This window comes from Mobula hypostoma, chromosome 2 (genome assembly GCF_963921235.1).
Source record: "Mobula hypostoma chromosome 2, sMobHyp1.1, whole genome shotgun sequence".
In the NCBI taxonomy this organism is placed as follows: domain Eukaryota; kingdom Metazoa; phylum Chordata; class Chondrichthyes; order Myliobatiformes; family Myliobatidae; genus Mobula; species Mobula hypostoma.
In genome coordinates this window covers 22,025,777-22,052,375 of record NC_086098.1, presented here as the reverse complement: position 1 = coordinate 22,052,375, position 26,599 = coordinate 22,025,777, and the positions used below count along the sequence as shown (strand labels likewise).

Genomic DNA, 26,599 nt, shown 5'->3' with positions numbered 1-26,599 from the left:
GGTGAATGAACACCTTTAACGTGGTGCTAGAAGGAGCTTGCTGTCTTAGTCAGCCCTCCTTCCATTGTTTTTAGTTCTCCTCCCATTGCCCCCTTTACACCATTAGCCGTATACTGCTGGCAAGTAGCCATTCAGAAAGAATTATGTGTTAATCTGGGATTTGTTAAGAGATTCAGTTTCTAGTGGCAAGATTGAATTTTGCTGTAAATCCCAGCATTATACTGGGAATGATGGATCCCGCATTAGTCAATCTCGGGCCCCATTGTTATTCAATGGAGAATCTAGGCCTGCAGGTGGGACAGCAAAGGAGAAGTTAAGTCATGGTTTTAATATGTGTGCTTTAGTTTAATGTTTTTAAATTATTTCTGTGTTTTAAATAATTTTATTTTCTATTTTGTAAACTATCAAAGATATTAAAATCAGTGAATCACCACGGTAGCATATCAGTTAGCACAATGCTATTACAGCTCGGAATGTTGGAGTTCAGAGTTCAATTCCAGCACTTTGTAAAATGGTGAGAGGCACTGATCGTGTGGATAGTCAGAGGCTTTTCCCCAGGGCTGAAATGGCTAGCACGAGAGGGCACAGTTTTAAGATGCTTGGAAGCAGGTACAGAGGGGACGTCAGGGGTGAGTTTTTTTACACAGAGAGTGGTGAGTGTGTGGAATGGGCTGCCATCGACGGTGGTGGAGGCGGAAACGTTAGGATCTTTTAAGAGACTCCTGGATGGCTACATGGAGCTTAGAAAAATAGAGGGCTATGGGTAAAACCTAGGTAGTTCTAAGGTAGGGACATGTTCGGCACAGCTTTGTGGGCCGAAGGGCCTGTATTGTGCTGCAGGTTTTCTATGTTCCTATGTTTTTACTGTCTGTAAGAAGTTTGTAAGTCCTTCCAGTGAGCATATGGGTTTTCTCCGGGTGCTCTGGTTTCCTCCCACAGTCCAAAGACATATAGGTTAGTAAGTGAATTGGCCATTGTAAATTGTCCCCTGATTAGGCTGCGGTTAAATAGGTGGGTTGCTTGGCCGCATAACTCATTGGACCAGAAGGGCCTGTTCATGCTGGTTCTCTAAATAAACAAATAAATAAATGGCACAGAAAGTGAAGCTCTATCACAGGAAGGAACTTTAGGTTCAAGTATGCCAGGGGCATTTCATTGGAGAGGAATTTGCCTAGTGAAGCACAATAGCTATCAGCAGTTCACCAGGAGCTGCAGATATGGAACAAGGACAACTTTCCCTTGATTCCATAATGTTACCCTTCAAGCACAGGGATCTTTCCCGATATCAGACTGGAGCCCTATAAATGGCTGAGCATTCATGACTATTCCAACAATCTTAATTCAAAGTCAATGCAAAAACAAAGCCAGGTTGAGTAAACAGTTCTGGAAGGAAGACCCGCCCTTACGGAATAAGTGCAGCCAGATCCATTCTGTTAGTTTTAGTGGTTGATACATAAGAACTTACAATCTGTGTTGTTTGCGTATGTACACGGGAATACACACAAAATGCTGGAGGAACTCAGCAGCTCAGGCAGCATTTATGGAAATGAATAAGCAATGTTGCAGGCTGAGACCCTTCTTCGAGACTGAAATGTTAACCGTTTACTGATTTCCATAGATGCTGCCTCACCTGCTGAGTGTGCCCACCATTTTGTGTGTATTGCTGTGGATTTGCAGCATGTGCAGAGCGTCTCATGTTTATAATATGTACACAGGATTTGTTCATTGCATCATAGAGTCATAGAGAAGAAGTGCACAGAAAAAGCCTTTTGGCCCATCTAGGACATGCTAAAACTATTTAAACCACCTACTCCCATCGACCTGCACCGGAATCATTACCCTCCATGTCCCTACAATCCATGTACCTATCCAAACTTCCCTTAGGAAGGCCTTTGACAAAGTGCTACACATGAGGCTGCTTAACAATCTATGAGCCCATGGTATTATAGGAAAGATTCTAGCATGGCTATTGCAGTGGCTGATTGGCAGGAAGCAATGAATGGGAATAAAGGGAGCCGTTTCTGGCTGGTTGCCGGTGACTAGTGGCGCTCCACAGGGTTCTATGTTGGGACTGATTCTTTATACGTTGTATGTCAGTAAGTTTGCAGACGATATGAAGATAGGTGGAGGGGCAGGTAGTTTTGAGGAAGTAGAGAGGCTACAAAAGGACTTGGACAGATTAGGAGAATGAACAAAGAAATGGCAAACAGAATACAGTGTTGGGAAGTGCATGGTCATGCACTCTAGTAGAAGAAATGAAATGGTTAACTATTTTCTAAATGGAGAGAGAGAAAATAAAAAAAAAACTGAGGTGCAAAGGGAAGTAAGTCCTTGTGCAGGATTCCCTAAAAGTTAACTTGCAGATTGAGCCTGTAGCATTCATTTCAAGAGGACTGGAACATAAAAGCAAGGGTGTAATGTTGAGACTTTATAAAGCATTGGTGAGGCCTCACTTGGAGTAATGTGACCAGATTTGGTCCTCTTATCTTAGAAAGGATGTGCTGAAACTGGAGAGGATTCAAAGGAGGCTCATGAATATGATTCCAGGATTGAATGGCTTGTCATCTAAAGAGCGTTTGGTGGCTCTGGGCTTGTATTCACTGAAAATCCGAAGAATGATGGGTGACTTCATTGAAAGCTATCAAATGGTGAAAGGGCTTGATAGAGTGGGTATGGAGAGGATGTTTCCTATGGTGGGTGAGCCTAAGACCAGAGGACAAAGCCTCAGAATAGAGGGGCATCTTTTAGAACAGAGATGATGAGCAATTTCTTTAGCCAGAGATTAGTGAATCTGTGGAATTCTTTGCCACAGGAAGCTGTAATGGCCAAGTCTTTATGTATATTTAAGGCAGAGGTTGATAGATCCTTGATTGGTCAGTTCTGGTCATCTCATTACAGGAAGGATATGGATACTATAGAGAGAGTGTAGAGGAGATTTACAATGATGTTGTCTGGATTGGAGAATAGGTTGAGTGATCTTGGTTGGCCTTTTCCCCTTGGAATGACGGAGGATGAGAAGTGACCTGATAGACCTGTATATGATGATGAGAGGCATTCATCATGTGGATAGGCAGAGGCTTTTTCCCAGGGCTGAATTGGTTACACGAGGTAAGGTGCTTAGAAGTAGGTACAAGGGGGATGCCAGAGTTAAGTTTTTCATGCAAGGAATGGTGGGTGCGTGGAATGCACTGCCAGCGAAGGTGGTAAAGGCGGATACAATAGGGTTTTTAAAGAGACTCTTAGATAGGATATGGAGGTTAGAAAAGTAGAGGGCTATGCAGTAGGGAAACTCTAGGCAGTTTCTAGAGTAGGTTGCATGATGGGCACAACATTGTGGGCCAAAGGGCCTGTAATGTGCTGTAGATTTCTAAGTTTCTATTTTTCTATGTCAGGGCATGAAGGGATATGGGAAGAATGCAGGAGATTGGGGCTGAGAGGAAAATTGGATCAGTCATAATGAAATGGTGAAGCAGATTCAATGGGCCAAATGGCCTAATTCTGCTCATATATCTTATGGTCTTATGGTCTTAAACATTGAAATCAAGCTAGCACGCACCACTTGTGCTGGCTGCTCGAGGCTGCTTACCAAGTTAGGAGCCCATGGTATTACAGGAAAGTTACCAACATGGTTAGAGCATTGGCTGATTGGTACGAGGCAGCGAGTGGGAATAAAAGGATCCTTTACTGGTTGGTTGCCAGTGACTAGTGGTGTTCAGCAGGAGTCGGTGTTGGGAGCACTTCTTTTTATGCTGTATATAAATGATTTAGATGATGGAATAGATAGCTTTGTTGCCAAGTTTACAGATGATATGAAGATATGAAGAGGGGCATGTTGTGTTGAGGAAACAGGTAGGATGCAGAAGGACTTAGACAGATTAGAAGAATGGATAAAAAAGTGGCAAATGAAATATAATGTTGGAAAATGCATGGTCGTGCACTTTGGTAGTAGAAATAAATGTGCGGACTATTTTCTAAACAGGAAGAAAATCCAGGAATCTGAGATGTAGAGGGACTTGGGAGTCGTTGTGCAAAACACACTGAAGGTTAACTTGCAGGTCGAGTCGGTGGTGAGGAAGGCAAATGCCATGTCAGCATTCATTTCAAGAGATCTAGAATACAAGAGCAAGGATGTGATGCTGAGGCTTTATAAAGCACTGATGAGGCCTCACCTTGAATATTGTGAACAGTTTTGGGTTCCTCATCTTATAAAAGATGTGCTGAGAGGGTCCAGAAGAACTTCACGAGGATGATTCCAGGAATGAAAGGGTTATCATACGAGGAACGTTTGATGGCTCTGGGTCTGTACTCGCTGGAATTCAGAAGGATGAGAGGGGATCTTATTGAAAACTTTTGAATGTTGAAAGTCCTAGACAGAGTAGATGTGGAAAGGATGTTTCCCATGTTGGGAGAGTCTAGGATAAGAGGGCACAGCCTCAGGATAGAGGGGCACCCTTTCAAAACAGAGATGCAGAGATATTTCTTTAGCCAAAAGGTGGTGAATTTGTAGAATTTGTTGCCACATGCAGCTGTGGAGGTCAGGTCATTGGCTGTATTTAAGGCAGAGATTGATAGGTTCTTGATTGGACATGGCATCAAAGGTTACGGGGACTAGGGTGGGGGAGAAGATAGAAAAAAGGATCGGCCATGATTAAATGGCGGAGCAGACTTGATGGACCAGATGGCCTAATTCTGCCCCTATGTCTTATGGTCTTATGATCTACTACTCCAAGTTAAGCCTCACCAACACCTTATAGAACTTTAACATAACATTCCATCTCTTGTACTCAGTACTTTGATTTATGAAGACAAAGTGATGAAAGCTTCCTTTATGATTCTACCTACATGTGATACCACGTTCAATGAATTATGAACCCATATTCACAGATCCCTTTGTTCTACCACACTCCTCAGTGCCCTACCGTTCACTGTTTAAGACCTACTCTGTTTGTAACTACCGAAGTGCAAAACCTCATACTTGTCTGCATTAAATTTCATTTGCCATTTCTTAGCTCATTTTCCCAGCTGATGCAGATCCCTTTGCAACCATGATAGCCTTCTTCATTCTCCACTATACCCCCACTCTTGGTGTCATCAGTAAACTTGCTATCCCAGTTAACTACCTTACCATCCAGATCATTGATATAGATGGCAAAACAACAAAGGACCCAGTACCAATTCCCATGGAACACCACTTATCACAGGCCTCCAGTCAGAGAGGCAACCATCTACAACCACTTTCTGGCTTCTCCCTCAAAGCTAATGTCCAATCCAATTTACTACCTCACATCCACTGCCTTGCCTTCATCCATTTTCCTGGTAACTTCCTCGAAAAACTCTATAAGATTGGTTAGAAATGACCTCACGCATGAAGCCATGTTGACTGTCCTTAATCCGTCCATGTCTATCCAAATGCTTATATATCCAGTCCCTTAGAATACTTTCCAATAACTTTCCCACAACCGATGTCCAACTCACCGGTCTAAAATTTCCTGGTTTATGTTTGGAGCCTTCTTTAAACAGCAGAACAACATTGGCTATCCTCTAATCCTCAAATATTGTCCCTAGCAAACCCTTTACTCCTAACATATCTGTAGAATCTTTTAGGATTCTCCTTCACCAAATATAGCTTCATGCGGTATTTCTGTGGTTTACTCTTACACATGCATTAACTCATTTTTAACTACACATTTTAAGATGAGTTAATGAGCCCTCGAGCTGAAAATTCATTTCATTAACAAAATTTGATAGCGTTCATGGCACGTCGCATGAGTACTTAGAGGTCAGATGTGCATTTTTCTGAATCAGCTGTGGTCTACTGCTTTTAATGGTGGGCACTTTACATTCTGTGAAATAACCGGTCGATTATAACTTCAATCAATGACAGAGTCCTTGGGGATACTGCCAGAATTATTCACAGAGCAAAGGGCATACTTTGGAATAATTTGGCCATTAAAAGGTGTAAATTTTATGTAAATCTTATATTTGTTTCGGGGGAATCAATCAAAAATTTTGCAACTCCGTTCAGTCCTTCTAGTGGAACGAGAATAAAGGTATTATTATATTCATCCCTCTAAAAGCTTGTATTCTGCCTGGGGTCTATAGATGATCAATCAGTCAGACAATAGGCAGCACAGTGGCACAGCTAGTAGAGCTGCTCTCTCACAACTGCAGTGACCCAGGTTAAACGTGACCACCAGTGCTGAGTTCCTCTCTGTGACTGTATGAGCTATTTTTCCCAAGCAGTGAAGTTGATCAACAGTTCCACCCACTAACCCACCACACCATCCACGACCACTTCTTTATCATTTCCTGTCAGAGTCACATTATGTACAAACGTAAATTTAATCTTGTAAGTTATCCCAAGATTAGGCCAGAGTTAAATCGGGGTTTGCTGAACAGCACAGACAAGCAAATAAATAAATAATAAACACTGTGTTCGTTATCTTATTCTTTTTTGAAATGTATGCTGCATTGGATCCAGAGTGATAATTATTTTGTTCCCTTATAAAACTAAACAATCTTGAATCTTGAGTTGCTTCTATTTCCAAAATGCAAGTCTTTGGGTTGTGGGATATCAGTTACTTGGCCACTATAAGTCCATCCTAACATGTGTATGAATGACAGAATTTTGATGTGGAGGAAGTTGATTAGAATGCGGGAAGAATAAAATGGACAAATGGTGTTTTGCTGTAAAGTGAGTGCCTGATGACTGATGAGAACTCAGTGGGCCAAGGAATCTGCTTCTGTCACTCTCTGTATAATCTAACGAACATTGTTCAATGCAGTTTTTATTGCATTGCAAGATATCCTGGTCTTAATATACCTTCATTGCCACTCGGTTTTGAAAAACTGCTTTAAAATGGGAGACTCATCGTTAAAATAAAACAGGACTCAGACTTGAGATTCTGCAGATGCTGGATATTTTGAAACATTGAATATCTATGCCCTGCATAAGAGCTGCCCCCTCCAAGAGGACCACAGAATTGTTGTATGGTTTGGAGTCTTGTGTGCATCAATGGCCCACAGAGCTACGTTAGCTGGAGTCAGGACCTTGTGCTTTGGCTCATGGTAGGATCACCCATGCCAAACAGGTCAAAGGGTAGAGGCCAGATTAAGAGTGGTCCACCGGTCCTCCAGGTTCAGGGGTTCAGCTCAGGGCTAACAACCCTGACTGGTCAAAAGCAATTGTTACAAAAACAGCAATGAAGAATCTTTCTATATCTGTGTGTGACGGTGTGGACAGACAGAGATGGAGGACCTTCATTGCTGCCCTAAATGCCAGCAATGCAACAGACAGTAAATATACATGCTGCTTGACTCACGGAATTTGCCAGCATTTTGTGCACGTTGCTTAACTACTGCCAAGGATGCACTGGCGTTTAGGCACCAGTGACCATCTTCGGTGGTGTTCAGAGCTTCCTTCATCGTGTCAGTAGCTTCCTCATTTTTCACTACTGTCAGTCATGCAAGTCTGAAGACTCAGGAATACCATCGCTCTCAGATGTAGAAGGATTCTTCATTGCTGTTTCCGTAACAGTTTTTTTTTAACCAGTTAAGGTTATTAGGCCTGAGCTAAACCCCCGAACCTGGAGGACCAGTGAACCACTCTTTGTCTGGCCTCTAACCTTTGACCTGTTTGACATGGGTGACCTGAACAAGAGCAAAAGCATAAAGTCCTGACTCCAGCCAACATAGCCCTCATGTCATTGAGGCACGCAAGCCTCCAAACCATGACAAGATTATGTCCTCTTGGAGGAAATGAAGAACTGGCTTTGGTAAACTGCAGATAGCAGAAAACAGCAATTCATCATAAGGGATTACAATGATCTACTTGACAACTTTCTCTCTCTTTAGCCCAATCCCTGCTGTGATGTTTGCTAGCATTTTGAAACAATTCAAGTTAATATTCCTAACGTCTCTGTAGAAATCTCTCTAAAGAGATTCAATTAAAATGGGCACATATTATTGCCAGATCAACATTTGGCCGCCAACCTCACGGCTGAAAAAATGGGAACTTAGGGCTCACAGAATGAAATAAAGTTTTGATAAGTTTTTGAAGTTATATTTGGGCTATTTTATATAATGAAAAAGGTGTTTCAGAATTTAATATCCATACATATTGTTGTCTCATACCAAGTGTCTTCAAGGCTGATTCCCTAATGGTTGGCATAAGCCAATAATATGGGCATAAAGGTTAACAAGATTATCCATTTTTTAAATTGTCATCGGTCAAATGGTAGTTGATATAGTGTCTGGGTGAGTGCTAGCATCTAGAAAAGGCTAATGGGAATCTAGGGAAAAATCTTGTACTTCAAAAATAGAAATAATGTAGGAAATGGATGCTGCACGATCAGAGCAGATTCACTGGGTTAAAAGGCCAGTTCCCATGTGGTATGAATCTACAACTAACACTAATCACAAGTAGCTCTCTCAACAAGCCCACTTAAAATTTAAAAAAATGTAAATTGGTACTTCTCAAAAACAAAGCAACCATAGACATTTTCCCCATATATATTCAGATAGATTGGTACTTCCCTACTTGGCAGATTTTATAAATTGAAATACATTTGTCAGAGAGATATACAGGCAGCGTTGCAAATTAGATAAATAGAATACAAACCTCTTCATAGATTTTGGAGACAAGGACTTTTCCACATCTTTGAAAGACATATTATAGGAATCGCTAACATATTCATTGTCATCGTCATACTCGTGTTCCAGCAGAGTTCTTGCCCATGTTCCCATGTCGTAGGGTGGCAGCATCCCTCCAAATTCTGAAGGCAAGATTTCGGGATGTATAAGCTGATGAAGACTATTTAGGTTATTTCCATGCATAAATATCTAGAAAGATGACATAGCAACAAAACATTCATGTTAATATTGGAATATTATAACTACAAAACCTTTCAAAAGCATTTTTCATATTTAAATTAATACTACCAATATCTAGCAAAGTCCAACGTGCTCCTTAAGCTTTCTATCTTGAAATATATCTACCACAATTTTTTCTGAAACAGCACATGCAAGTTCAGTGTTTCCTTTAGTGTGGGCTAAGAAGGATGACAGTGGCTACAAATTCCTGTTTGTTTCTATGACCAAGGAAATGATTTGCAAATTAATAAGCAAATGTCAACCTACAAAGAACAATTAACCTTTAAATGATCTCATGCTATCTGTAAACTCCAGCTGATCTCCAGTTATGTCCATTAATAATGATTGCAGCTTATTACCTTAAAGACGCTACAATCATTATAGAACACTGAGGAATCTGTTGCTATCAATTATATGGGAATTTACTGCTCTAATTTGCAAAACAAAAAATCCCTCGAGCATTCTTAGGTCAGATCTATTCTGGGCAGGTACGAAGGTCTCTGTGCTTCGCATGAAGGAAAGTCCAACTGAAATACTATCATCTTATTATGATTTTAAAATGAGAATGCAAAAAATCCAAATGGTGAGTATGGAAATTATTTCCCATGCTTACCTCCTGGGTGACAAAGAATGTAACATTATCTATTAATGCTGCACAAGTGCAGTTCATGTGTTTCTCATATTAGATTTTTGAATAACTCGTTAAAAAACTCATATTTACATTGATACAAATGTAGAAATGAGATGGTACTGAATAAGGCAAAACCTCAACATAAAGATATCGAACATGGAACAGTCCTTTTGGTTCACAGTCACTGTGCTTGTATTTTCATCGACTGTTTCCAACATTCAATTCAGTTACAAAGACCTTTCTCTAGGAGTCTGTGTTGTAGCATACACAGAGCACACCATCATTTCAGTGGACAAGAGTCCCTGTTGAGACTGCAGTTGGAAAATCGCCCTTAGCAGATGAGGAATTTGTCAGATAATACCAATTCTGTAGACAATTTGTTTTACATAACACAATGAAATAAACCTGATCTAAATTCGCTGCTGTATCTTTTTCATACGAGGTCAATTCATTGTTCCTGTACACCCAGTGAGGTGGTACACTTCAACATATATAGTTTTAATAAGACAATATTGCATTCCAAGGATTTTAGCACGGTAAATGCCCATGATAATTTAATAACAAATTGTTTTGTATCTTTTAATATTTTTGAATATATTCATCTCACCCTTTTTCTAGTCTTCTCTTTCAAGAAGGGCCTAATGACAGTATAAAGAGCATGAATATACCAAGGCTGATTGACAAAATGGATTCCTCCAAAACGAGAGGGAAAGCTGTCCTGAAATAAGAAAAATAGGCAATGAATCTTCCAGCTGTTACATTTCAGTAGATTTAATTGTTTGTCCCTTCACACACAAGGCAAACAATAAACAAGGTTTGCTCAATTAAAAAAAAATTGTGCTGCTCTTGAATTCAATCTAGAACGCTTCATCCAATTAATTAGTGTCTCCTTAAGGAACTGAAACCCAAAATCCTCTTTAACAAAATATTCAAAGTGAAGCTTACTTTCGCTCATTAATTGCAAAATACATGAGATTTTGTAGTGTGTTAATGGGAACGAGAATTATCAGCAATTTGTTTTTCAAACAGAACCTTTAAAATGTATAAAGCACTTTACAAGTCATTTATGTCCAAATCTCTGGAGTGTACAATTATCAGAACAAATGGATGAGTGCCAGGAGAGAGAGAAAAAAATCAGTAACAAAGGATTCAATGCGTTACTGGATGCTGTATAGGTTAACATATCTTGAGGTCAAGGTAGGGTCAGGCATAAACAGAAAACATAATAACTAGAGTAATTTGCAATATTAACAATCATAAGAGGAAAGATGGGCTAAAATCACTTGAAGGCTGAAGCATAAAGAAACGGCTTGGCTTTTACGTTTAATCACTAGCATGTGGGGAAATAAGTAACCAAACAATATATTATTAACAATGACATAGCAATTACAATAATTTTATCATGGAAATTATTCACTGCATATACAATAGAAATCTGTGCCTATAATCACTGCACAAAAACTAATTCCTTTAAAAGAAAAGAATTATCATTTGCAAGCAGACAGGCCTTACCATAGTCTGTTAATGTGAAGAACAGTAATTTTTAGATGGATAATGGAACTTACAACAGCATAATCAAGTAAACATTATTAAACTTTTCATCTTGGGAGAATGGAAATTCCCTGCTGTTCATCATCAGTAACCTCACTAATCTCTATAACAACTTCCTATTGGAAAAATTGCCATATAACGTGATGTTATGTGGCTACAGTAGGTGGTCGCAACCACACAAGAAAAATCACTTAATGCTACTTGGAGGAAGATCCAATTGACACGTTTAACAGAGGAAGCTTCGAAGACAGAACCACCGGTTGGTAGATGACAGTGTAGAATTACTGGATAGACTTCCTCATTCCAAGATTCAGGCTTTCCTCAACATTCATTCCCGTGCAGCTGTGATCAGACGCACATCAAGTCTTGAGAAACTCCTCTACTTAAAACACCTTAAACATAAGAAATTCTGCAAATGCTGGAAATTCAGAGCAATATACACCAAATACTGGAGGAACTCAGCAGGTCTGGCAGCATGCATGGAAATAAATAAGCAATGTTTTGGGCCCAGACCATACTTCAGGAATGGAAAAGGGGAGGGAATTTTTTTTAACGGGAGGAGAAATCAATATTCATGCCAACATCAGATCATGTCTTGTTCTCACTGTTATCGTCAGGAAAGAGTTACAGAAGCCTGAAGGCACACACTCAACAATTCAGGAACAGCTTCTTCCCCTCTGCCATCCAATTTCTGAATGAACTTTGAACCCACAAACACTACCTCACAACTTTTTATTGCTATTTTTACAATAGTTAATTTATTTAATTTAACTATCATGTATATTTAATTTAATACATGTTTTTCTCTATTATTATGTATTGCATTGTACTGTTGCCACAAAGACAACAAATTCCACAATATATGCCAGTGATATTAAACTAGATTCTGATTATGATCAGGATGCAGGCTACCCAGACAGAATATAAGATGTTACTCCTCCACCCTGAGAATGGCCTCATCATGGCACAAAAGGGAGGGATAATAATATGTCAGGATGGGAATGGGAAAGGAAATTAAAATTTGACCACCACAATGTTTGACATCTTGGACAATGTCTCCCATCCACTATATAATGTACTGGGTGGGCACAGGAGTACATTCAGCCAGAGACTCATTCCACCGAGATGCAACACTGAGTGTCATAGGAAGTCATTCCTGCCTGTGGCCATCAAACTTTACAACTCCTCCCTTGGAGGGTCAGACACCCTGAGCCAATAGGCTGGACCTGGACTTATTTCCTGGCATAATTTACATATTACTATTTAATTATTTATGGTTTTATATTGCTATATTTATACTCTATTCTTGGTGGGGCAACTGTAACGAAAATCAATTTCCCTCGGGATCAATAAAGTATGACTATGACTAAAGTTCCACTTTTGGCAGATAGGTCAGAGATGCTCAATGAAGTGGTCCCCAGTTTACGATGGGCCTCACCAGTGTAGAGGGAGCACCAGACACAATAGCTGACCCCAGCAGATTCGCAAGTAAAGTGTTGTCCAACCTATGTAACGTCCTGGTTAAAATTTTTACACTTATGCTGTAGGCAATTCATTTTATGAGTTCAGTAAGAGCAGTCTGTTCTGCTTTAAGCATGTTTGGGTCTGAGCTAAAGAAAGGGGCTATGTTGTTCAACTTAGGAATATTGTGTCAGCCAATCATAGGGAAATATGAGGAGAGATTGAGTTGCCTGGGACTGTACTTGCTGGAATTCAGGAGAATGAGGGGAGATCTTATAGAAACATATCAAATTATGAAAGGGCTAGATAAGATAGAGGCAGGAAAGTTGTTTCCACTGGTAGATGAGACTTGAACCAGAGGACATAGAGTCAAGATTCGGGGGAGTAGATCTGGGACAGAGGTGAGGAGGAACTGCTTTTCCCAGAATTCTCTGCCCAGTGAAGCAGTGGAGGCGACCTCAGTAAATATCTTTAAGACAAGGTTGGATAGATTTTTGCATAGTAGGGAAATTAAGAGTTATGGGGAAAAGGCTGGTACATAGATCCATGGTCAGATCAGCCACGATCTTGTTGAATGACAGAGCAGTCGCGATGGGTCAAAAGGCCTACTCCTACTCCTGTTTCTTATGATCTTATCAGGATGATGGAAATGGAAGAATATTCTAGAAAATGCTGAGCAGAGGGAGGTTTTTGTGATGGACATTGGTTTGAATCAAGGTCTTATGTGCACGTTTGGACTGGGATAACTGTAAAGGACCCTTTTTATTTTTTGTTCTTTTCTTTTTCTACTGACTGTTTGATAAAGCTGAAATTGGTAAATATATATTCTTTATAATTGTATGCAGTGTACGATCTGTTATTTCTTGCCGACAGCTAATTGCATGGGGGCAGTATTGACACAGTATTTGCAAAGATTGGTGTTGGGTGGTCGAGACATCCCAACTTCCTGGTTTTGGTGAGACCCAAGTCACACTGACTCTAGACGTATGGAGCTTGAGATGGGAGGTTTTCTCACCGCTGAGTCCAGTGGCTGTTAGCGGGGGGCTAATGAGCGGTGAATCTACAAACACTTGGTTAAAAAGGGGTTTCACCTGGAAGGACTGTTTGGAGCCCTGAATGGAGGTGAGGGAGGAGGTAAATGGGCAGATGTAGCATTTTGGCCAGGGATAAGTGATGGGAGGAAGATTAGTCAGGGGTGGGGGGGGATAAATGGACAAGGCAATCATATAACCATATAACAATTACAGCATGGAAACAGGCCATCTCAGCCCTTCTAGTCCGTGCCAAACTCTTACTCTCACCTAGTCCCACCAACCTGCACTCAGCCCATAACCCTCCATTCAGTTCCTGTCCATATAGCTATCCAATTTAACTTTAAACGAAAACATCGAACTTGCCTCAACCACTTCTGCTGGAAGCTTGTTCCACACAGCCACCACTCTCTGAGTAAAGAAGTTCCCCCTCATGTTACCCTTAAACTTTTGCCCTTTAACTCTCAACTCATGTCCTCTTGTTTGAATCTCCCCCACACTCAATGGAAAAAGCCTATCCATGTCAACTCTATCTATCCCTCTCATAATTTTAAATGCCTCTATCAAGTCCCCCCTCAACCTTCTACATTCCTCATGGAGGGAGCGATCCCTGCAGAAAGCAGAGAGGGAAGCAGGTAAAATAATGTCAGTGGCAGGATCCCTTTAGAGATGATGAAAGTAACAGAGAATGATATGTTGGATTTGGAGGCTTATGGGGTGGTTGGTAAGGACAGGACAGTCTTTATCATTATTAAGTTGGCCGGAACATGGGGTGAGTGTGAATGTTCGGGAATAGTAAAGATGCGGGTGAGGGCAGCCTCAATGCTGGAGGAAGGGAAACCCCATTCTTTAAAGAAGGAAGACAGCTCTGATGTCCTGGAAAGGAAAGCCTCATCCTGGGAACAGATGCAGTGGAGATGAGGAAACTGAGAAAAGGAAATAGCATTTTTAATAGGAGATATGGTGGGAAGAGGTATAGTCAAGATAACAAGGAATTGGTAGGTTTATAAAAGATGATGGTTGACAGTTTGTCTCCAGAGATGGAGACAGAGATTTATACATACTAATTGACCCTGTACTTTTGATTTGCTTCAGATTTCAAACACTATTTTTCATTAATTTATCTTCCATCAGTTAATACCAAATGAATGGAGAAGATCAAAGAGATAAGGTGGAAGTACTAACCCATCTTTCGATGTTCAGAATTTCAAATACCAGCAATTTTTTTTTCCTCACTTAGAAAATTTTTCATGTCTCTGTGTCTTCACTCCAAGTCTGGGTCAATAAATGCACAGCTGCAAAGCCATGAGGCTTTTTTGCTACACTGAAATTTGCCTTACCCAATTGCTTTGGGTGCTTTACAGGGAGATAACCATCTCTCATCTTCTTCTTCTTCCTCTTCTGGTAGTTGGCAGTCCAACTTAAAAGTGCATTACCACTACCAATTGGACTGGAGTGTGGTGCAGAGAATTGAGGAAAAAAAAACTTACTACTTTTCTTTCAAATGAAATCTAATTTATCCCAAAGGGCAGTATAGATTGTAAGTAATGAGAGACAATACTGTGAGCCATCTCTCATAAATCAGCTAGGTAATTATTATCTCAATTGCAGCAGGTGAATCCACTTTGGGAGGTTTCATCAATTAATGCCCTTAGTAGATCAGTGGATGGTTATGACCAAGAGGAAAATACTTAGCCAATCCTACTGGAAAGTAGGTGACTGATTGTGACTCACTTACTGATGCTGTACGGTTCAATGTACTGGTCTGTGAAAACATCAAATAGTCTGACTCTTATAAAGTTTGAAATGGCTTTGTTGCCCAAGTAGGTTAACAGGGTAATTTGGTTGCCTAAATAATGTCCACATGACCCCCAAACTATTTTAGAGAGCTATTTTATCCTGTTGCTTTGGGTAGAATTCCTATCTATGTGATAGGAGAACGCGTCTTGGGAATTTGGAGGCCCTGCAGTGAGTGATTCCTTACTCCAATGGACATTTAGAAACCGTTAAAAATTAGCTATAGATTTCTACATACAGGATATAAGAGCGAACCATTCCAAAGGTGAGCAAGTTCAACTTTATGTACAGAATTCTGGGAATACCCAGGGCTCTGGGCTAAACTGGTAGGGGTAATTACAAGGCTGGGCAGGCCTGTGTATGCGTGCCTCAATGATCCCACTGTTGCTATCTCTAATATGCAAATACAGAAAAACCTACAAACTTCATGCGACTTGCAGGTTTTATTTAGCAACGCTAGCTGTAACATTTATAGATGGGCTGTTCTATGCACAACAACTAAAGAGATGTTGCCTTAGCAACAAATGTAAAATTCCAAGTTGAAGTTCTCTTTAGGATTCACTGTAACAGAATAGCAATTATGAACACTGTGTGAATGCCAACACTGAAATATACAGTTTTCATTTCAATGCTTATCTAAAATTAGAAATCAATCAGGGTAAAATAAAAAAGAGAAATAACTGCCCACAGAATGGAGCTATCAACATTTCATGATTATTCTGGTACTAATGGAATTAAATCCCATCAAGCAGAGCTTTGTTTTATATTGAAGTATCTATGTATTTGTGAAGCAATGCGATATTTTTAAATAGTTAAAACTCAATTAGTTGTTAGTTACAAAGTGGAAAATTACCTCATTATGGTATCCGTAAGTGATTTCAAAACAAGATCTTGTATTTCTTTACAATACTGGAGGCTATCAAGTTAATAGAGTCATCCAGTACTGCAGCATAGAAACAAGTCCCTAAGCCCATCTACTCTATGCCAAACTATTTATCTGCAGTCCAATTGACCTGCACCCAGACCATATCCCTCCATATTCATTTCATCCATGTACCTATCCAAATTTCTCTTAAGTGTTGCAACTAAACCTGCATCCACCACTCCTGCTGGCAGTTTGTTCCACACTCTCATCGCATGCTGTGTGAAAATGTTCCTCCTCATCTTCCCTCTAAACATTTCAACTTTTACCCTTAGCCCATGATCTCTAGTGGGAAAAGCCTGCTTCAGTTTACCCTATTTATGCCCCTCATAACTTTGTATTCCTCTATGAAATCTTCCAACATTTTCATGCACTCTAGGGAATAAAGTTCTAACCTATTCTACTTTTCCCTATGACTCAGGTCCTCAAATCCTGGCAACATCCTTGTAAATTTTGTCTGCACTATTTTGATCTTATCGATATCTTTCCTGTAGGCAGGTGACCAGAATTGGACACAATTCTCCAAATTAGGCCTCACCAATGTCTCGTACAAATGGAACGTAACATCCCAACTCCTGTACTCAAATTTTTGATTTATGAGGGCAAATGCACCAAAACTCTCTTTCAAGCTTACCTACATGCAATGCCCCTTTCAAGGAATTATGAACCTGCATTCACAAATCCCTCTGTTCTGCTGAAGTCCTACCCCGGTCTGTACTCCCAAAGTGCAACACATCACACATGTCTGCATTAAATTCCAAGTTATTGCAGCATTAAGAGCATTCCCATCAATCTCATTTCCCCACAATTTTTTTTAAACCTGCATCACAATACAGGCTCTTCAGCCCACAAAGTTGTGCCGAACATATCCCTACCTTAGAAATTACTAGACTTCCCCATAGTCCTGCATTTTTCTAAGCTTCATATACCTATCCAAAAGTCTCCTAAAAGACCCTATCGTATCCACCTCCACCACTGTTGCTGGCAGCCCATTCCACGCACTCACCACTCTTTGAGTAAAAAACTTACCTCTGACATCACCTCTGTACCTACTCCCCAGCACCTTAAACCTGTGTCCTCTTATGGCAACCATTTCAGCCCTGGGAAAAAGCCTTTGACTATCCACATGATCAATGCCTCTCAACATCTTATACACCTCTGTCAGGTCACCTCTCATCCTCCGTCGCTCCAAGGAGAAAAGGCCGAGTTCACTGAACCTATTCTCATAAGGCATGCTCCCCAATCCACCCAACATCCTGGTAAATCTCCTCTGCACCCTTTCTATGGTTTCCACATCCTTCCTGTAGTGAGGCGACCAGAACTAAGCACAGTACTCCAAGTGTGGTCTGACCAGGGTTCTATATAGCTACAGAACTGCTGCTCACTGTTTTTTGTTGTGTTTTTTTTTCGCACCATTCTCTGCAAGCATGTTGTGAGTGAAAATCCCAGGAGATCAGCAGTTTCTGAGATACTAAAACTACCCTGTCTAGCACTAACAATCATTCCATAATCAGTCACTTAAATCACATGTCTTTCCCATTTTGATATTTAGTCTGAATAACAACAGAACCTCTTAATCAGGTCTGCATGCTTATATGCATTGAGTTGCTGCCACATGATTGGCTGATTAGATACTATATTAACAAGCAGGTGTACAGGTATACCTGATAAAGTAGCCACTGAGTATACACCATACTGAGTATATACCATACCTATACAGTCCTACATGTTCTAAAGCATAATAAGAGAGAAATCAGTCAAACGGACATGTTCTTTGCAATTGCAATTCCTGCAGGTATGTCTGGCACAGGGAGTGTGATGATGGAATTGTGCAGTTCAGCCAGATTGCTAGAAGGGTTAGCAAATGCTTCTATGAAAGTAATGCTGAAGTTGTAGCTTTGAGGACTGTACCACTACAGAACAATATGACTTTAGATTTTTCTGGTGGAGAATGTGTACTTGTGGGAACTGACTGTTGTACCTATATTCTTGAAGTGCTGGGGCTTCCCAGTGGCTAAAAGCTGTGTGGTTAAGTATACGCAAGCAGAGCTGCCTATTGTTGATTGCTGATAAATATTACTATGAATCGAATGAAATATATTAATTTATTAGTGGAGAAACAAATAGAGAAGTCAGATTTCATTCTTTTAGTTGTTAAATTTGTTATTGTAGCTAAGAGCAAAATAAAATTATTTAATTAAAGAATTTATATAGTTGTGTTTTTCATTGTCAACTGTGTTGGCGCGTGGCCAAGTGGTTAAGGTGCTCATCTAGTGATCTGAAGGTCACTAGTTCGAGCCTTGGCTGAGGCAGCGTGTTGTGTCCTTGAGCAAGGCACTTAACCACACATTGCTCTGTGACCACACCGGTGCCAAGCTGTATGGGTCCTAATGCCCTTCCCTTGGTCAACATTGGTGGCTTGGAGAGAGGAGACTTGCAGCATGGGCAACTGCCAGTCTTCCATACAACCTTAAGAGTCACAGAGAATTTAAAGTATGCTTCTCTAATCACTGGAGAAGCACCACCAATGCGGTCTCTGCAAAATTAGCACAGATGAACCAGTATTAGGATACATATCGAGGTATTAACCATAATCAACAATCTCCAGTGGGTGGGCCACGTTATCTGCATGTCCAACACCAGAGTCCTGAAACAAGCCTTTGACCCCGAGCTCCAATATAGTTAAAGATATCCTGGTGGACAATATAAATATTTAAAATGTGCATTGAAGGTCTTACCTCTGACATCACCTCTGTACCTACTCCCCAGCACCTTAAACCTGTGTCCTCTTGTGGCAGCCATTGCAGTCCTGGGAAAAAGCCTCTGACTATCCACACGATCAATGCCTCTCATCATCTCATACACAATTCCTCATAATATATTCAAAATTCAAAAAACTTCAAAGTAAATTTATCATCAACGGACTCACACCACCAGGTTCAAGAACGGTTATCAGATTATGAAGACACGCAGTCCTCTTTTATTGTCATTTAGTAATGCATACATTAAGAAATGATAGAATATTTCCTCCGGTGTGATATTATAAAACACAAGACAGACCAAGACTGAAAAAACTAACAAAACCACATAATTATAACATATAGTTACAACAGTGCAACAATACCATAACTTGAAGAAGAACAGTCCATGAGCACAGTAAAAAGTTCAAAGTCTCTCAAATGTCCCACATCTCACGCAGACGGGAGAAGGAAGAAAAACTCTCCCTGCCATACCCGACCACGGTTCAACTCTGAGTCGTCCGAAAACTTCAAGCCTCCGATCAGCTCTCCGACACCGAGTACCAAGCACCATCTCTATCCGAACGATTCAACCTCAATCTCGGTCGCCCACAGCAGGCAAAGCCGGGGATTTTGAGGCCTTCCCTCCGGAAGATTCTCAATCGCGCAGTAGCAATAGCAACGAACCTGCGTTTCAGAAATTTCTCCAGATGTTCCTCTGTGCTTTCACGTCTGTCTCCATCAAATCAGAATTGTCCACGGCCCCTATTTAATGGATACGATATCATTTTTCACTGGAGGGCTGCACACGCGCGGCGCGCTGCTCTCTCTCCTCCCGCCGTTACCCCTCAACCATCAGGATCTTAAAGCAAAGGGTAAAACTTCATTCAACTTCACTTGCTCCATACAGAAATATACCCACAACGTATGGACTCACTTTCAAGGAGTCTCCATTTGTATTCGTACAGTTTGTTGTCTTTTGTACACTAGTTGAACACTAAGTTGGTGTGGTCTTCCATTGGTTCTATTGTGGTTATTATTCTATTATGGAGTTATTGACTATGCCTACAAGGAAATAAATTGCAAGGTTGTATAGGGTGACATATATGTATTTTGATAATATATTTACTTTCAACTCTGAATTACACTGTATGTTACCATATTCTATCTTGAGATTCATTTCCTTGGAGATTCAAGATTGTTTAATGTTATTTCCTTACACAAATGTAAAGAGAGGAAAATAATTGTTTCTCCGGATACATTGCAGCAGCACAAAAAAACCCCACAGAAGGTAAGGAACACATATCAGGATTTAACTTCCTTCATTTAATAATGTCTTTACACCATGTAGGGAAAATTAATCACCAAGCAGAATCACTAGGACTGTTATTGAAACATACTGCCAAGGAATTATGTATGCATCACAGTATGTTGAGCTATGTTTGTTAATTTTCCAACTAAAAGCGTAAGCCTGCAAGTGTTGGCCTGAGATTTGCTCAGAGTGGACCACTTACTGTGCTCTTCACCCGCCTATTGTTACATTTGTTTTTACCTTGTGCAAAAACACTATTTAGAACTTCCTCAGAGAAGCTGATTTCAACCCTTTTTTAGTTAAAGGGCTGGAAATTCTCAGAGACTGGCAATAGCAGGCCAAACTTCCTGGGCTGAACCAACTGTGAAATAGCTTAAATATTTGTTCATGCTTCACAAACATACAAAACATTCAAAAATTATTTTTTAAATGATCAGATCAATAGCAATTCTGAATATTATTTAAAATATTGAATAACAATGGAAATAATTAAATACACTTAAATTAACTCAATCAATTCAATAGAAATCTAAATTTGCCCCTCTAGTTTGGAACAATGTTAATCATTGGGAGCTTCTGTACCTACATCAGGTCAAATTAATGCAAGTTCAGCTGACAGAGTCCGTAACATAGCTACTGGAAAAGTGAATGTCCCCACTCCATGAATAAACTGCCCAGAACTGAAGCATAGAGAACGAGGCAAAGGTAATTAGCTGTACAGACTTTGGCCTTAATCGTGCATGGTTGCATTGGAATCCGGTACTTCTTTAGATTTACTTGTCTGTTTTTTTTTTAAGTAGAAACATCAGGCCTTTATAAATCATGTGATCTGAACTAAACATAGCTTAATTTCTTGGGCAAGTTTTGTCTCAAACTGGTGAGACAGATGATTGAATGATTGAACCCAATCAGGTTGATAACAGTAATTCCACATTCTGCTGCTTTACAACTAGCAGATACTGCCAGAACAAATGCTGACTTAAATTAGATTTTTTTTTTCATTATTAAATATGGATCACCAAGTTGAGTAGAGTTTAAAATTTTAATTGATGGTATGGGATTAAAAGGGTTTCCATTGAGAAAATACTGGTGATTTATACCAGTCTTTTATTGTTTATTGACTCTTACACACAATAATAATTGTTTCACCAAAGCAAAGGTAATGAGAAAGATGATAATGTCTGGGAGTTGGACTTGTTTAACAGAAATGGAAGAGATTATAAATTCCCATCCTGCAATACCTTTGAGACAATCTCAAGCCAGATTGGTTAGGTATCAGATCTCAGCCCATAATTTTGATCTAATTAGCTCTGATCTCTGGAGAAGAATAAAATAATGAGTGGTGAAACAATGTATTAGATTTCCATGTAAGCTATGATATTGCTCCACAATTTGGCAAATGCAATGACTGCAAAATGTTCTGCCACAAACTCAATATCTCCTTGTATTGCAGAATCATTCACAGGATTGCACAGTGGGCCTAGTGGGAAATCAAAATGTCAGACGATTAAATAATCTTATTGGAAAAGAACCCTGGACTCTAATCTAAGTCTCAAATACCACTAGTTCTGGTTATGAAGTGTAGGTTATCTAGCACAGAAAAGTGCTAGAATATTCCATTTTCTGACATGGATGACTGCCAAGCCCCACTACCCAGGCCAGGTTTTCTTCTAGCTGCTGCCATTAGGAAGAAGGTCCAGGAGCATCAGGACCCAAAACACCAGGCTGAGGAACAGTCATTACCCCTCAACCACAGTGGATAACTTCAACTTCACTTGCTTCATCACTGAACTGCTCCCACTCACTTTCAAGGACTCTCCATCTCATGTTCTTGATAGTTATTGCTTAGTTATTTATTATATTTTTTCTCTTTCATATTTGCACATCTTGTTATCCATTGAACACTGGTCGTATGTCCATCTTATTGGGTGCGGTATTCAATCGATTCTATTGTGTTTCTTGGATTTAGGGTGTATGGCCCACCAAATAAAAAGGAATCTTAGGGTTGTATGTAGTTTAATAATAAATTTATTTTGAACTTTGAACCCTGGATATTCCTTTCTTTGCCTTCTGCCTTCCAGGAGAAAGCATAGTAGTTTGAAGCCCTAAATGACCATAGTCAATAACAGCTTCTTCTCCACTGCTATAAGACTTCTGAATCAATCACCTCTTTCACATCTCCTTCCTAGTGGTGCTGACACATCCTCAAATCCCGAATTCTACCTCTTCTGTTACGAAACGTTAGCAATTTTTGCACAGTCTCAGTTTGTAATAATATACTATTTGATTCCTTTGTATTCCAATGTTTTTTATTCTGTGTTTTTCACTTGTTTGTTTTTACCATTTGCACAATTTGTTCTGTTTTTTGTGCATTTGGTGTTCGATGGTTTCTTTGAACAGCTTCCGCGGTGTTTTATTGTTTTGTGGTTGTCTGTGGGAAGACAAATCTCGGGGTTATATACTGCATACACAATTTAATAATAAATGAACTTTGAACTTGTCACTGAGTTTATTGCTATATTTATTATTAACATCTATACTGTTTACTCTTTAAGCTTCACGCAGACAAGGATATGATAACAAAATAAGCTGACTTATCTAATTTAATTTGAAAACATCACATTCTCCATGTGAATTCAATGGCTTCCTCCAGGCACTGCAGTTTGCTCATACATTCAACTTAGAGATTAGCTTTACTTGTCATATGTATATTGAAACATCAAAACATACAGTGAGACGCATCGTTTCGTTAATGACCAGCACAGCACGAAGATAAGCTGGGGGCAGTCCGCAAGTGTCGTCGTGCTTCCAGTGCCAGTATCGCATGCCCACTAACCGTAACTCGTGTGTCTTTTTGGAATGAGGGAGGAAACCAGAGCACCCGGAGGAAACCCATGCAATCATGGGGAGAGCGGTGCAAACTCCCTAAAGACAGCAGTGAGAATTGAACCCCAATCTCCATTCGTTGATGCTGTAAAGTGTTACACTAACCACGACACTTTGATTGGCCACTGCAAATGCCCCATAGACTGTAGGTGAGTGGTAGAACCTGGGGGTGTTGTTGATGGGACCATGGGAGTGGAGTATAAAATAGATCAAGGTAGGACTAGTGTGAAAATGGAGTGCTTGACAGTATATTTAATGCAGATTTAAAGTTACAGCAGTGCTACTTAATCTCTGTAATCTGTTACTTGTCTCCGTTACTGAAACAATTGAAAGCAAGCTTCAACATCCATTCTGACTACACCATGGTTCCAGTTAGATAACGTTAATCTGGAAAAAAATGTTCTGTTGCTCTCCATTTATCCACCTCCTATTCCCTTTTATCTCCAGTGCCTCTCCCAAGATATCATTGGCAATTTCAGGAACATTTAATGGTCACTCAATTCTACCTCAAAAGTAATATTGGCAGATTTATTGATAATTCGATCTGCATACATAGTCAGTCATCAGTTGGGGATTCCTTCCTAAAAATTATACGGAAATCACAAGTTGCTAATTGCAGGCAGAATGCTATTCACATTGCAGTGAAATGACGACAAGTCACTGGTAATGGTTCACCCTGCTGCACTCCTGCCTGAGACAGACAATTCAAAAGCTCTCATCGGAATGAATATCCAGGCTAACATACTAATGCAGTATTGATGGAATGCCTTAATGTCAGCAGTGCCAACTTTTAGGCAGGGATTTTCAAATTAGGCCCTCTCTCTCCTCTTTCAAATAGAATCAAAAGATTCTGTGAAAGTAAGATTGGTGTTTACCTAAGTTCAAGTTTGGGTTTAATGATCATTCAACCATAGAGGAATACCCATGAATACAGCTAAACAAAACAGCATTACTCCAGGACCAATGTACAAAATACAGTACCAACAGTCATACACAGCACAAGACACATATAAAATCTTTAAGCTAAGAGTAAAACATATCGTCACACTAAATATATTTTAATAATCCTTTGATGCACTATTTATTTTGTAAGTTATTGTAATTTTTATGACTTTGCATTGTACTTCTGCCGCAAAACAACAAATTTCACATCACATAAATCAGTGTTAATAAACCTGATTCTGATGGTACTAAAAACAGAGTATCTGTTCATGATCACAGTGTGTTAGTGAGAATTTGTTGTGTCCGAGCATTGCAACATTATAACACTGATTTCATTCCAAAAGTAATAAAGTACAAATACATAGAATGTAAAAAGTGGTAATCATGTCATGAAGTAACTGTAGAGACAAGCAATAAAGGTAATGTTCCCAAATAGCACCCTCTCAGACGATCAGATCTTCTCAGCACAATTGCTGCTTAACTTGAGTACTTACATAATTCTGTTTTTATTTCAGATTTTCATCACCTGCTGTATTCTACTTTCAGACCCACCAAAAGTAGTTAATTGACTGAGAAGTACATTAAGTTGCCCTAGATAGCAGCAGATGCAACGGCTTCTACGGGGCCAATCAGAGCTATTATTGTCCTTTATAAACATATTCTTTACAATTACAAGTCCCTGCTGGACACTAAAACTTAAAAGTACTGCAGACCTATCCCATCAGTGAGTTGCTCGTTGGTGGAGAAAGTGAAGGAGCTGGACTTGGTGTGGACTCTGCTGCAGGTAGGAGTGAGAGGCATTAGAGTCGGTGTGCTAACTTGATGTGCAGTCTAACAGTGAGCAATTGTCTTAGTCACTTCTCTTGTGATTGCAAGACCCTGTTGGACATTGATAATGTGGAATGCTGCAAGTCCGGTTCACTAGTTTATTGGTGAACAACGGGTGCAGATGGTGGGGAAGCTGCATGGCCTGTGTCATAGTGAGGACAAGGCCCCTATCTGCAGCGTTACCTACTTGCAGCTGTCCAGGAGAGAGGCATCGGAGTTGATGCTGGAGGCATCAGGGCTGCATTTCGGTGTTCGCTCAGCAGAAGCCAAGGCACATTGTGTTCGACTGCAGACTTCTGCAGTCACGGACTCGAGGACTTGGATATTTTTTTGTGTGATTGTATGTTTGCTGCTATCTTATATCGCTATATGCGCCTTGTGCTGTGTTTGACTGTTGGTAATGTATTTTGGACCTTGGCCTCAGAGTAACACTGTTTCGTTTGGCTGTATTCATCGGTATCCATGTATGGTTGAATAACAATTAATCTTGAAACTTGAAACCAGAACTAGAAGCAGTTTGCGGCATGCACATCCAGAAATGGGCCAAATGTCTAATTTATAGACCACTATCTCATGAGACAGCCAATGATGAGAACAAATAATGAGAACAGAACAAAACATAAGATGTGCATTTGCTGAAGATTAACGACGTTTCCTCTTCTCTGGCCCTGCTCCCACCACTCCACATCTATCGACAGGACTACAATAGTCACAATATGGTCATTAGCATGCTGCTCCGCGAGGTTTACTGATCTCCGTGCTGAACTGAGGCTGCAGTCTGCAACTAACGAGCTCCTGGATCAGCTGCAGTGATGACTGGCTTCGTGGTGGTGAACTCACTTTCGTGAATTACAGTTCTGAATGTTATTTACTTATTTCATGGTTTGCATATTCATTTTATGAGCTGTTTAAACAGAGCCTGTAAATGGAAATCCCATTGTGTGTCTGAAGGTCCAGTTTGCCTACACATGGCATTTCATGTTATCGCGTGGTTAGTAAGTAGAGAACTTTTGAAGTTTGTACCTCTGAAGGTCGTGCCAGCAAACAATGTCACCAAGGGCAACATCCTTCAGAGAGTTCACCAAACAATTTCTTTCACTTCTTTTTCTTTCAGGTGTGATTCTGCTGTGGTTGGAACATCCAGTCTACATTTTGATAGTGTGTTTTCAGGCTGATTGAGCGACCTGGCATTTTGCTGTCTCCGAGGGGGTTGGCAGAGGTTTCGAGTGAAGGGTATGGCTTGGAGGCCAAGAAGTCTGGAGACTGAGCACACTCGCCCGCTGCTCCCAGAGGAAGGTGCCCACATTTGATCGGTATTTCTCTCTCCCTCTCACTAGATGCCGTGGGGAAAAAAGGTGACAGAGTCTTGGGTCTGGGCAAGGTTTGTGGATTGGACGCTACAGCTTACGTATTATGTGTTTCTGCTTTCTGCCTGCTATTTTTTTTGTAATGTTGATCAGAAAGGACTAGCTCAGTAGCCTGCAGTCAACAACTTACACAGCACTAGATTGAACTGAACTGAGCTGAACTGAATATGTCTGGACTGCTGTGACGACTTTGGGATGTGATGTTTTACATTCTGTGTTTTTCACTCATTTTTTTGCATTTGCACATTTTGTTCTTTATTTT

General features: G+C 40.2%; 1 protein-coding gene across 3 annotated transcripts in view; it reads right to left on the bottom strand.

The window, feature by feature from the left end:
- clvs2 (clavesin 2) overlaps positions 1-26,599 on the bottom strand; it is a 141,747-nt gene that overhangs the window by 17,182 nt on the left and 97,966 nt on the right. For all 3 annotated transcript variants that reach the window (XR_010016209.1, XM_063034061.1, XM_063034056.1), the window contains exons 3-4: positions 10,110-10,220; positions 8,621-8,841 (exon numbers count right to left, since the gene is read on the bottom strand). Coding sequence is in view for 2 of the 3 variants with exons in the window: in XM_063034061.1 (XP_062890131.1) it covers positions 8,621-8,841; positions 10,110-10,220 (332 nt within the window). In the remaining variant the exon portion in view is untranslated. The remainder of the gene's footprint in view (positions 1-8,620; positions 8,842-10,109; positions 10,221-26,599) is intronic.